Genomic DNA, 14,437 nt, shown 5'->3' with positions numbered 1-14,437 from the left:
TACTTTATTTGTACGTTCTTTGTGTCCCTACAATAAAAACAAAGTATAAAAATAAAAAAAGCACTTCATGATGGCGGAAGTGAGTGCGACGGGGCGATAGTCATTTAGCTCAGTTACCTTAGCTTTCTTGGGAACAGGAACAATGGTGGCCCTCTTGAAGCACGTGGGAACAACAGACTGGGATAAGAATTGATGGAATATGTCCGTAAACCTACCAGCCAGCTGGTCTGCGCATGCTCTGAGGACGCGGCTAGGGATGCCGTCTGGGCCGGCAGCCTTGCGAGGGTTAACACGTTTAAATGTTTTACTCACGTTGGCTGCATTGAAGGAGAGCCCGCAGGTTTTGGTAGCGGGCCGTGTCGGTGGCACTGTATTGTCCTCAAAGCGAGCAAAAAAGTTGTTTAGTTTGTCGGTGAGCAAGACATCGTGGTCCGCGAGGGGGCTGGTTTTCTTTTTGAAGTCTGTGATTGACTGTAGACCCTGCCACATACCTCTCGTGTCTGAGCCGTTGAATTGCAACTCTACTTTGTCTCTATACTGACGCTTAGCTTGTTTGATTGCCTTGGGGAGGGAATAACAACACTGTTTGTATTCGGTCATGTTACCGGTCACTTTGCCCTGATTGAAAGCAGTGGTGCGCGCTTTCAGTTTTGCACGAATGCTGCCATCAAGCCACGGTTTCTGGTTGGGAAGGTTTAATAGTTGCTGTGGGTACAGATCACCGATGCACTTGCTAATATACTCACTCACCGAATGAGCGTATTCATCAATGTTATTGTGCAACGCTATTTGGAACATATCCCAGTCCACGTGATCGACGCAATCTTTAAAGCGTGGAATCAGATTGGTCGAACCAGCATTGAACAGACCTGAGCACAGGCGTTTCCTGTTTTATAGGTTGGGAGCAACAGAATTGAGTCGTGGTCAGATTTCCCAAAAGGAGGGCGGGGGGGGGGGGGGCTTTGTATGCGTCGCGGAAGTTAGAACAACAATGATCCAGGGTTTTGCCAGCCCAGGTTGCGCATTCGATATGCTGATAAAATTTAAGGAGCCTTGTTTTCAGATTAGCCTTGTTAAAATACCCAGCTACAATAAATGCAGCCTCAGGATATGTGGTTTCCAGTTTACATAGAGTCCAATGAAGTTCTTTCAGGGCCGTCGATGTGTCTGCTTGGGGGGGATATACACAACTGTGATTATAATCGAAGAGATTTCTCTTGGTAGATAATGCGGTCGGCATTTGATTGTAAGGAATTCTAGGTCAGGTGAACAAAAGGACTTGAGTTCTTGTATGTTATGATCACACCACATATCATGAATCATAAGGCATGAGACCTTCCTGATTACCTCCCCTATATCGGTCACTCCCTTTGGTACTTTCCTCAGGTGTTATTGACTGTTTCATGTTAGTACAAAACAAGAAACCTGAAAAGCGTACAATGGTCTATTTATTATTACCTTTACACTCCCTGTACTTGGCTCTTGACACCACAACTTCATTGGAGTTCACCTGTGGTAAATTCAATTGATTGGACATGATTTGGAAAGGTACACCTCTGTCTATATAAAAGGTCCCACAGTTGACAGCAAAAACCAAGCCATGAGGTTGAAGGAATTGTCCGTAGAGCTCCGAGACAGGATTGTGTCGAGGCACAGATCTGGGGAAGGGAACCAAAACATTTCTGCAGCATTGAAGGTCCCCAAGAACACAGTGGCCTCCATCATTCTTAAATTGAAAATGTTTGGAACCACCAAGACTTTTCCTGGAGCTGGTCACCCGGCCAAACCGAACAATCGGGGGAGAAGGGCCTTGGCCAGGGAGGTGACCATGAACCTGGGAAATTAGTTTTGATATACATAGTTTAGTGTGAGGACAGACGCTGGGAGACGAGAAGCAAGCACAGGGAGTGAAGATTTAATGGATAAACGGACAAGAAAAAAAACAAGAACAGCGTTTGGACAAGGAACAAAACAACAATGCAGACACAGGGAAGAAACTGGGGAAGTGACAGATATAGGGGAGGCAATCAATAAGGTAATAGAGTCCAGGTGAGTTCCATGAAGCGCTGATGAGCGTAACAGGTTTGCGTAATGATGGGCCGCCTGGCGCCCTTGAGCGTCAGAGAGGGGGAGCGGGGGCAGGCGTGACAGTTTAGACTGAAAGGGAAATTACCTGCAGTGATTGAGGGGTGGGGGGGGGGGAAATGACATCCTCTTAAAACTGCTTATAACAAATGATTTGTCACATTAAGATTCTAATATAAATTCTATATAATACATTCAATCAAATTTTCTATCTGACTTCTTTTTCAGCTATAACCAGTCACTGCCATTATTATAGAGTATTTCACGTCCATAAATACTTTTCTAGTTGTTGTTGATATTCTAGAGTGGTTTTGATTGGTCTCTTTTCTCTTTCAAAGGGTCAAGGTATGTCCACTCCGGCTTCCAAGGGGGTTCTACGGCCTGTTCTGATTGGCTGTTGTTTTATGGCGGGCTTCGTGGGAATATTCTTAATTTACTACAAACCCCCGATCAAGTTCCTTTCATGCCCTACTAACCAGGCATCCCACGAGGGGAAGGCTAGTTGTTCTCCTTGCCCTCAAGTAAGTATGGCAGGGAACAACACAGGGCAAAAAACACACCATGCACAGACAGCCATTCAGGCCGATGATGACGGACACACAGACACTATCATTTTGATCTGGATGTGGCCATTTGGTCAGGCCTTTGACATAGACTCTTGTGCCTACTTTAACATCAAAGGCTGTCACCTAACAGTGGATAAAAACCTTTACAGCAAGGCGCATGGTGTCATATTCCACCATAGAGACATCCATGGAGACCTGAAGAACATGCCCCAAGAGCAACGCCCATGGTTCCAGAAATGGGTGTGGTGGAATGCAGAATCACCGGCTAACACAAACAGGATCCCTGGTGTTGACCACTTGTTCAATTTGACTGCCAGTTATCGACTGGATTCTGATATCAAGATTCCATATGGGTCGCTTGTCGAGGTAACCAGTGAGGATGAAATCTTTGAGCTGCCCAAGAAGGACAAATTAGTCTGCTGGGTAGTGAGCAACTGGAACCCAAACTACAAGAGGGTACAGGTGTTCAACGAGCTCAGTAGGCATGTCAAAATAGAGGCCTATGGGAGACATTTTAGTAGATACCTTGAAAACGAAGACTACTCAAAGACGCTGTCCAGCTGTAAATTCTACCTGGCATTTGAAAACTCCATCTACAAAGACTATGCTACAGAGAAGCTGTTCAACGCTATGAAGTTGGGAGCAGTGCCCGTTGTTCTAGGTCCATCCAGGGACAACTACGAGCAATTTATCCCAAGGGACTCTTTCATCCATGTGGATGATTTCTCCTCTACAGAGGAGCTGGCAAAGAAGCTTCTCTTTCTCGACCAGAAAAATGAAGAATACATGCGGTACTTCACCTGGCGAAATAACTTTAAAGTTCAACAAGGGTATTTTGGAGTTGAGCACGCCTGTCGCTCATGTGATTACATTCGAAGAAATAAAGGATACCAAACTTTTCATAATCTAAATAAATGGTTTTGGGGCTAAGTGACCCATTTGTAGTGGTCAACAATGTGGCTGTGTGAAGAGTATTGTATGCCGGACAACCAGGTGTGGAATAGTTTAGGGTCGTTCCACCAATTTGGTACCTTTTGAGAAGTGTAACGGTAAAAAACTGAGCAGGTTTTTTTTCTTCACCACAAAACACTAGAACATTTCCAAGAAGAGTAGAACCAGTTCACATGCTTTTACACTATGATTTGACTATTAAATGTTCAAAGCTTCTTTTAAGAAAAATATTTAATCAGGAATAGTTTTTCCCCATATTAAAACCGAAGTTCAGTTCACGTAACAAGGTAGAGCTTAAAATTAGGGATAAATTAAATCACTAATCAAATATAACTCTTCATATTCAATGCAACAAAATAACTAAGGCTTTAAAATGATGGGGAAAACTTGGAGAAATGTTGGGTTTAAGCGGGTTCAAATCTTCCTAGAAATCAGAGTGCATGGAGGGACATGTCAAAACACGACATTTTCGCACTTTAAGTCTTTATTCATATAAAAAAAACTGTTATTGAATTCTCCATGTGGTCTATATTAAAGGGCACCTCATTTAATATAACAGGGTTTTAAAATCCAATACTGGTGCACAATTTCTACTTAAAATATTGAAGGGATGGACAAGACACTCTTTCTTGAAACAAAACAACCCTTTAGAATATTAGGAGCTCTAGTAGCTCTAGCAGCCACTCTTTCTGGGGTGCACACAAACCATACAATACACAACAGAGAAAAGAGCGGGGGAACGGGTAAAATGACTTGTTACCTAATAATGTAAAAGGTTGCCCACATTAACATCATGTAATGTAAAAGGTTGCCCACATTAACATCATGTAATGTAAAAGGTTGCCCACATTAACATCATGTAATGTAAAAGGTTGCCCACATTAACATCATGTAATGTAAAATGTTGCCCACATCAACATCATGTAATGTAAAATGTTGCCCACATTAACATCATGTCATGTAAAATGTTGCCCACATTAACATCATGTAATGTAAAAGGTTGCCCACATTAACATCATGTAATGTAAAAGGTTGCCCACATTAACATCATGTAATGTAAAAGGTTGCCCACATTAACATCATGTAATGTAAAATGTTGCCCACATCAACATCATGTAATGTAAAATGTTGCCCACATTAACATCATGTAATGTAAAAGGTTGCCCACATTATCATGTAATGTAAAATGTTGCCCACATTAACATCATGTAATGTAAAATGTTGCCCACATCAACATCATGTAATGTAAAATGTTGCCCACATCAACATCATGTAATGTAAAATGTTGCCCACATCAACATCATGTAATGTAAAATGTTGCCCACATCAACATCATGTAATGTAAAAGGTTGCCCACATCAACATCATGTAATGTAAAAGGTTGCCCACATTATCATGTAATGTAAAATGTTGCCCACATTAACATCATGTAATGTAAAATGTTGCCCACATCAACATCATGTAATGTAAAATGTTGCCCACATCAACATCATGTAATGTAAAATGTTGCCCACATCAACATCATGTAATGTAAAAGGTTGCCCACATCAACATCATGTAATGTAAAAGGTTGCCCACATTAACATCATGTAATGTTTTTTTTAATGTAACCTTTATTTAACTAGGCAAGTCAGTTAAGAACAAATTCTTATTTACAATAACGGCCTACCAGGTGACAGCAGATTAACTGCCTTGTTCAGGGGCAGAACGACACATTTTTACCTTGTCAGCTCAGGGATTCAATCCAGCAATCTTTCGGTTACTGGCCCAAAGCTCTAATCACTAGGCTACTTGCCGCCCCAATGTAAAATGTTACCCACGTTAACATCATGTAATGTAAAATGTTACCCACATTAACATCATGTAATGTAAAATGTTACCCACATTAACATCATGTAATGTAAAATGTTACCCACATTAACATCATGTAATGTAAAATATTACCCATATTAACATCATGTAATGTACAAATGCTGTGCATGAATCAAATCCAGTTTTTTTTCTTGCTTTTAGAGATTTGAAATTGATGTGAGAATGCAATGAATTTTAAATGTTGTTTTAAAGATTTGTGGATATTTGTATTAATGTTGACCACCTCACAGCAGCCACATCACTTCCACCTGCTTGATCAGTTCAGAATATGCACTCCTTTACTCCACTGCCCAGATCAGAGATTTGACCCACAGAAAAACTACAATGGCCCAAACAGAGAAAACCCTTTGCATACATTTGTTTTAGCATTGTTTACCTACCTGCACAAAACAAAGGAAACCATACAACCTTACTGCACAGACAGAAAGATAAATTGGTTGTGTCCTTATTGAGCCTTTGAGTATGCTTTGAAAGGGGGAGGGGGAAAGTACAGTTGTGAGGAATTATCCACACGGACTCCCTCGACACAATGAAAAGAGTTGTAAGACCTTCAAGTTATGTCATGTACTGAATACTGTCTGATTATTAAAAACCAAGGTCTGGAATGAATGTGCATTGAGTATTGTAGAATACTTGTAAAAACATTTACATTTTACTGAGTTACAGTGCATATAAGGAAATCAGTAAATAAAAAAAGGACCTAATCTATGGATTTCATATGACTGGGAATACAGATACCGTAAAAAAAAAGAAGTAGGGGAATGGATAAGAAAACCACTCAGTATCTGGTGTGACCACCATTTGCCTCATGCAGCACGACACATCTACTTCGCATAGAGTTGATCAGGCTGTTGATTGTGGCCTGTGGAATGTTGTCCCACTCCTTCAATGGCTTCGCGAAGTTGCTGGATATTGGCGAGAACTGGAACACGTTGATCCAGAGCATCCCAAACATGATCAATGGGTGACATGTCTGAGTATGTAGGCCATGGAAGAACAGATACATTTTCAGCTTCCAGGAATTGTGTGCAGATCCTTGCAAACATGAGCTGATGGGGGTGGATGAATGGCAAGACAATGGGCCTCAGGATCTCGTCCCAGTATCTCTGTGCATTCAAATTGCCATTGATAAAATGTAACCGTTTGTTGTCTGTAGCTTATGCCTGCCCACAACATAACCTCACCGTCACCATGGGACACTGTTCACAACGTTGACATCAGCAAACTTTTTGGGATCTTTTATTTCAGCTCATGAAACATGTGACCAACACTTTACATGTTGCATTTATATTTTTGTAAACAATTTAATCAATTTTAGAATAAGGCGGTAATGTTAAAAAAGTGGGAAAAGTCAAGGGTTCTGAATACTTTCCAAATGCACTGTAGATCATTGTCACGGTCAGACCACAGCTATGGGCTAAAGAATATCTAAATCTGACTATGAACCTCGCCCCCATGAGCTTTTAGATTGGTCCTCAGGATCGTCCCTCTGGTTGGCGACCTGCGGCTGGGGCCGTGCGCCAGGGAGGGGGGGTACTGTCACGTCTACTCCTGCTCCTCTTCTCTGGCGCTCGTTGACTCCAGTTTACTCAATTAGGCACACCTCTCACTATCGATACACGCACCTGCACCTGGACTCCATCACCTTCCTGATTACCTCCCCTATATCAGTCACTCCCTTTGGTTCTTTCCTCAGGAGTTATTGAATCTGCTTCATGCCTGTACGCTATTCGTGTTTCTTGTTATGGTCTATTTATTATTACATTTGCACTCCCTATAGTTGCTTCTCGACTCCCAGCATACACATTACACCACAACTTCATTGGAGTTCACCTGTGGTAAATTCAATTGATTGGACATGATTTGGAAAGGTACACCTCTGTCTATATAAGGTTCCACAATTGACAGTGCATGTCAGCGCAAAAACCAAGCCATGAGGTTGAAGGAATTGTCCGTAGAGCTCCGAGACAGGATTGTGTCGAGGCACAGACCAAAACATTTATGCAGCATTGAAGGTCCCCAAGAACACAGTGGCCTCCATCATCATTCTTAAATTGAAAATGTTTGGAACCACCATGACTTTTCCTGGAGCTGGCCGCCGGGCCAAACTGAACAATCGGGGGAGAAGGGCCTTGGTCAGGGAGGTGACCAATAACCGGATGGTCGCTCTGACAGAGCTCTATAGTTCCTCTGTGGAAATGGGAGAACCTTCCAGAAGGACAACCATCTCTGCAGCACTCCACCAATCAGGCCATTATGGTAGAGTGGCCAGATGGAAGCCTTATGACTTAACTTCGTAGGGCTGATATCCCGTTAACTGGATTGATATGACAACAGCCAGTGAAAGTGCAAAGCGCCAAATTCAAACAGAAATCTCATAATTAAAATTCCTCAAACATACATGTATCTTATACCATTTTAAAGGTAATCTTGTTGTTAATCCCACCAAAGTGTCCAATTTCAAATAGGCTTTACAGCGAAAGCACCACAAACAATTATGTTAGGCCACCGCCAAGTCACAGAAAAATTCAGCCATTTTTCCAGCCAAAGAGAGGAGTCACAAAAAGCACAAATAGACATAAAATTAATCAATAACCTTTGATGATCTTCATCGGATGACACTCATAGGACTAAATGTTACACAATACATGTATGTTTTGTTCGATAAAGTGCATATTCATATCAAGAAATCTCAGTATACATTGGCGCGTTGTTCACTTGTTCCAAAAACATCCGGTGATATTGCAGAGAGCCACATCAGTTCACAGAAATACTCATACCATTTTGATGAAAATACAAGTGTTAGACATGGAAATATAGATATACTTCTCCTTAATGCAAGCAACCGACCTCTGTGTCAGACTTCAAAAAAGCTTTACGGAAAAAGAAAACCATGCAATCTGAGAACGGCGCTCAGAAAACAAATAGATATATCCGCCATGTTGGAGTCAACAGAAATCAGAAATAACATAAATATTCACTTTCCTTTGATGATCTTCATCAGAATGCACTCCCAGGAAGCCCAGTTCCACATTAAATGTTTGATTTGTTCGATAATGTCCATCATTTATGTCGAAATTGCTACTTTTGTTAGTGCGTTTGGTAAACAAATCCAAAGTCACAAAGCACGTTCACTAGGAGCAGATGAAATGTCAAAAAGTTCCGTTACTGTCCGTAGAAACATGTCAAACGATGTACGGAATCAATCTTTAGGATGTTTTTAACATAAAACTTCAATAATATTCCAACTGGAGAATTTCTTTGTCTTCAGAAAAGCAAAGGAGCGCGAGCTATCTCTCATGTGAAATGTGCATGACCAGCGCGTGACTGCTGGCAGACCCCTTAGTCAAACAGCTCTCATTCTCTCCCACTTCATAGTAGTATCATCAAACACGTTTCTAAAGACGGTTGACATCTAGTGGAAGCCTTGGGAAGTGCAACATAACCAATATCCCACTGTGTATTAAATAGGGTTGACAATAGGTTTGTCCCGATATATATATTTACACCTTTCTTCGCATATCTTTTATATATTTTATTTTCCAAAAACTCAACTTCAAAACACTCTCCTGCAACCCGCCTCACCAATTTAAAAAAAAGTATTATTTACCTCAAATCTGAAATCTACAATAGAAGCTAGCCAGAAGCTAACCAGAAGCTAGCCAGTTTACTGGCTAACGTTAGTATTCAGCTAACCACGGTTTGTGGTCATCAGCTATCCTTTAGCTCAAAAATCTATCTCCAATTTTGTACAACGCGACTCAGACCAGAACATACCGGACCTAATTTTCTCTCCATATCCCCGGATTTCAACCGCAAGCTCTGGACATTTACACCTGGATCTCGCAGCTAGCTAGCTGCTATCCGTGTAACTATTGGCTTACGTCGTTCCCGGAGCAAACATCAATTATTCCGGAGCTAGCCAGCTGAAGAGTTCAATCAGCCACTCCTGGGCTACAATCACCTATCCGGACCCGTTTTACTGGCGATGCGGAGCCCCACCGGGCCTTCAGGACTGGACTACCGACGTTATCTGCCCGAGGGAGTTATTCAACTGGCCCATCCATCGCGACGTTACCTGAACGCCCATCTGCAGCCCGCTAATCGTTAGATCTATTCAGATAGCAGCCAATAAGACAGCTATCGGACAATTTTTCTTGGGTCACTATAACTATTTTGCCAATTGGATTGATCCTCTCTACCACACGGAACCACACTAATCTACCGACGGAAACGCACGAGGTGGCTAAAAACAGACCTCCATCCTATGCTAGCTTGCTACCTATGGCCCGGCTAGCTGTCTGAATCGCCGTGACCCCAACCAACCTCACAACTCACTAGACCCTTATGATCACGCGACTAAGCATGCCTCTCCTTAATGTCAATATGCCTTGTCCATTGCTGTTCTGGTTAGTGTTTATTGGCTTATTTCACTGTAGAGCCTCTAGTCCTGCTCACTATACCTTATCCAACCTATTAGTTCCACCACCCACACATGCGATGACATCACCTGATTTCAATGATGTTTCTAGAGACAATCTCTCTCGCTCTCATCATCACTCAATTCCTAGGTTAACCTCCAATGTATTCACATCCTACCATACCTTTGTCTGTACAGTATACCTTGAAGCTATTTTATCACCCCCAGAAACCTCCTTTTACTCTCTGTTCCGGACGTTCTATACGGCCAATTCCCATAGCTTTTAGCCATACCCTTATCCTACTCTTCCTCTTGCAATGTAGGGGTGAATCCAGGCCTTGCAGTGCCTAGCGCCACTCCTATTCCCCAGGCACTCTCTTTTGATGACTTCTGTAATTGTAATAGCCTTGGTTTCATGCATGTTAACATTAGAAGCCTCCTCCCTAAGTTTGTTTTATTCACTGCTTTAGCACACTCTGCCAACCCAGATGTTCTAACCGTGTCTGAATCCTGGCTTAGGAAGACCACCAGAAATTCTGAAATCTTCATCCCTAACTACAATATTTTCAGACAAGATAGAACGGCCAAAGAGGGCGGTGTTGCAATCTACTGCAGAGATAGCCTGCAGAGTTTGGTCCTACTATCCAGGTCCGTACCCAAACAATTTGATCTTCTACTTTTAAAAATCCATCTCTAAAAACATGTCTCACCATTGCCGCCTGCAAAAGACCAGCCTCTTCCCCCAGCTGTGCTCTGGACACCATATGTGAACTGATTGCCCACCATTATCTTCAGAGATCGTGCTGCTAGGCGACCTAAACTGGAACATGCTTAACACCCCAGCCATCCTACAATCTAAACTTGATGCCCTCAAACTCACAAATTATCAATGAACCTACCAGGTACCACCCCAAAGCCGTAAACACAGGCACCCTCATAGATATAATCCTAACCAACTTGCCCTCTAAATACACCTTTGCTGTTTTCAACCAAGATCTCAGCTATCACATCCGTAATGGCTCAGCGGTCAAACAACCTCCACTCATCACTATCAAACACTCCCTGAAACACTTCAGCGAGCAGGCCTTTTTAATCGACCTGGCCAGGGTATTCTGGAAGGATATTTCCCAACCCTTGTACTCCAGTACACCCAGCAGTACACATTTTCTTTGGAGCCCCTGGACAAACACACCTCATTGAGGGATTGACGATTAGTTTAATCAGGTGTGTTTGTCCAGGGTTACTATAAAAATGTGTACTGTTGGGAGTACTGGAGGACCAGGGTCAGGAATCACTGACTTAAAACACAAGGCAAATCTATATCCATCGGAGTTGCTTACCAAGGAGACATTGAATGTTCAAGGTTTGACTTAAAACTACTTGAACATCTATGGCAAGCCCTGAATATGGTTGTCTAGCAATCATCAACAACCAATTTGACAGAGCTTGAAGAATTTAAAAATAAAAGGGCAAAAGTTGCACAATCCAGGTGTGGAAAGCTCTTAAGCTTTGTTCAAAACGCAGGTCTTAATGCTTTAATCGGTTTTGGAATACTCACTGTCCAAACAGCAAGTTACAAGTGACTAAATCAGGTGTGTGTTCAGACAGCAGTAATTTCCTGATAAGGCTATGCTAGTTGTCATAGTAATAACAGGTGTGTGTGTGTGAGAGAAGTAGTGTAGGCTGAGTGGTGGTGGTGCTTCCTTTCACTCAGAAGTTAGGTAGCAAGCTAAAGTGACAATGCCTGCCCTGGACGTTAGTTGATTTGAATGTATAAAATCTTAGTGGAAGAACACTGAAAGCCTCAAAGGATAAGAGACAACTTGTCAAACTGTCACCTGAGTAGCTAACAAGCAACAAGATGTGGAATAACAGTCTAAAAAGTATTTAAAATCACAAGTCACATGGCCAGGAATCAAATTTGTATCTGACTTCAAACCACCTACAAAGGCTGCTCAGACTGCAGGCAAAATAAGATTCAAATCAGAAATGCAAATAGGATTTAGGTCACGTCAAACTGCCAATGTGAACACAGCTTAGAGACCTATTCAGAAAGTCACTGCCAAAGGTAGTCGCTGCCAAAGGTGCTTCTACTAAGTATTGACTCAGGGATGTGAATACTTGTTACGTAGACCTCTAGGAAGAGGGAAAGCAACACCCTGCTACATCTCATATAAATGCAAGTACCGATGACAAAGGCAGAGAATGAACCATTTACTGGGAATTTATTTATTCCTTCACACAGTAAATTTTGGGAAAAAGGGCTGAACAGAACCAAAGCAAAGTAAGTACATGTCAAACAAAGCCTCTCCTACCTTACCTGCCTACCCACTACTTACCTAACCTTTTAACACCACCTGGTGCGCTAACCAAAATACAGGGGGTGGTCCACCCAGGTCTTACCTAGTGTGTATAGACTACGGGTTATGTATACCCGCAGGCCTCTTACCTAAGCACTTCCTAAGTGCCTTCCCCTTCCCCCCTGGGAACAAATGAAACAGAACACAAACATAAGTAAAATATTTCAATAATCAAAACCACTGCATCCCAATGGCACACACACATACCTCAGAATCAGCAATTACACAAGACTTAACAAAAACCTGTCTCTGAGCAACAACCAACGTAGGACATACCAAATCTCTCTTAACAACAACCAACACAGAAAACACTAATCATCTCTCTTCTGAGTAACAGAACACTGGCTTATATAGCTGGAGAAGGAGTCTGTAATGGGATATAGCTGTATCCTCTGACGAGAGGGCGGGGTCAGCTCCAATTAGCAATGGGTCCGACCAATTAGCTGCTTGGGGGAATTTCAGGAAGCCATCCTGAAACACACACATACAAACAAAACCACAACACAGAAAGTAGGGAATGTAACATTATGTAAATGAGATATTTCTGTATTTAATTTTCAATAAAAAATCTATTTGTCATTATCGGGTATTTTCCATAGATTATTGAGGGAAAAAAATATATTTAATCAATTATGAATTTAGGCTGTAACACTATATTTGTAAAAATATATATTTATAAGTCAAGGGGTACGAATAATCTCTGAAGACACTGGGCCCTTTCCAAAGTTACTCCCGGACAGGGCCAACCACACCCACTTTACCAAAACACAACCCCCACACCAACATAGAGCGTTGGACTAGTAACCGAAAGGTTGCAAGTTCGAATCCCCGAGCTGACAAGGTACAAATCTGTTGTTCTGCCCCTGAACAGGCAGTTAACCCACTGTTCCAAGGCCGTCATTGAAAATAAGAATTTGTTCTTAACTGACTTGCCTAGTTAAATAAAGGTAGAATAAAATAGGGATAACAACAGACCACTAACTTACTACCCTGAGACGAGGCTGAGTATAGCCCACAAAGATCTCTCCCATCTGAGGGGCCTGAGTACAGGAAGGATGGGAGAGCTCAAGCAAGCCAGTGACTCAGCCACTGTAATAGGGTCAGAGGAAGAGAATCCCAGTGGAGAGAAGGGAGCCAGCCCAGCAAGGGTGGTTCGTCACTCCAGTGCCTTGCTGTTCACCTTCACACCCCTGGTGTGACCAAACCTAACTGTTGAATGTTCTGTGTTTGCATAGTTGTTTCATTATTTGGACAGAATATACTATGATTACAAATCATTGTTTGCCCAGATATCTGCTGATTACAATCATTCTGTTATTGTTTCAGGGTAATAAACTGACAATACAAGAGCAATGGTAAATTGCACTGAACAGGGTTTGAGAATGATGGATGGAAAAGAGGAACTCTGTTACCATAGTGTTCTTGTATTGTTAACTCTCTTGCACAAAGAATGTGGTATTACCATGAAACAATGCTGAAGGTGTTTCTGAGCAAATAGTGTTCGGAAAAATATAACTTGTTAGAAAAGAATGTAATGTCAAATCAAATCGCATTTGTTACATGCGCCAAATACAACAGTTGTAGTAGACCTTACAGTGAAATGCTTACTTACAAGCCCTTAACCAACAATGCAGTTAAGAAAAATAAGTGTCAAGAAAGTATTTACTAAAATAAACTGAAGTAAAAAATGTAAACATGAAAAAAATACTAATAAAAAAAGAAAATAGAAAAATAACAAATAATTAAAGGGCAACAATAAAATAACAGAAAAGAGCCTATATACAGGGGGTCCCGGTACAGAGTCAATGAGCGGGGGCACAGGTTAGTTGAGGTAATTGAGGTCATATGTACATGTAGGTAGAGGTAAAGTGACTATGCATAGATAATAAACAGAGAGTAGCAGCAGCGTAAAAATGGGGCGGGTCAATGCAAATAGTCCAGGTAGCCATTTGAGTAGCTGTTCAGGAGTCTTGTGGCTTGGGGGTAGAAGCTGTTAAGAAGCCTTTTGGACCTAGACTTGGTGCTCCGGCACTGCTTGCCGTGCGGTAGCAGAGAGAACAGTCTGTGACTAGGGTGGCTGGAGTCTTTGGCAGTTTTGAGTGCCTTCCTCTGACACGCCTGGTATAGAGATCCTGGATGGCAGGAAGCTTGGCCAAAGTGATGTACTGGGCCGTACGCACTAC

At 41.9% G+C, this 14,437-nt stretch overlaps 1 protein-coding gene across 2 annotated transcripts in view; it reads left to right on the top strand.

Moving 5' to 3' along the window:
- The window catches only part of LOC115107141 (T-complex protein 11-like protein 2), a 46,684-nt gene that overhangs the window by 14,150 nt on the left and 18,097 nt on the right, over nucleotides 1–14,437 (top strand). For both annotated transcript variants that reach the window (XM_029630568.2, XM_029630569.2), the window contains one exon: nucleotides 2,424–2,606. In XM_029630568.2, the coding sequence (XP_029486428.1) occupies nucleotides 2,424–2,606 (183 nt within the window). The remainder of the gene's footprint in view (nucleotides 1–2,423; nucleotides 2,607–14,437) is intronic.

The sequence above is a fragment of the Oncorhynchus nerka genome, linkage group LG23, assembly GCF_034236695.1.
Source record: "Oncorhynchus nerka isolate Pitt River linkage group LG23, Oner_Uvic_2.0, whole genome shotgun sequence".
Lineage (NCBI taxonomy): Eukaryota > Metazoa > Chordata > Actinopteri > Salmoniformes > Salmonidae > Oncorhynchus > Oncorhynchus nerka.
The sequence above is the reverse complement of the archived record's forward strand: the minus strand, read 5'-3'. Positions and strand labels throughout refer to the sequence as shown.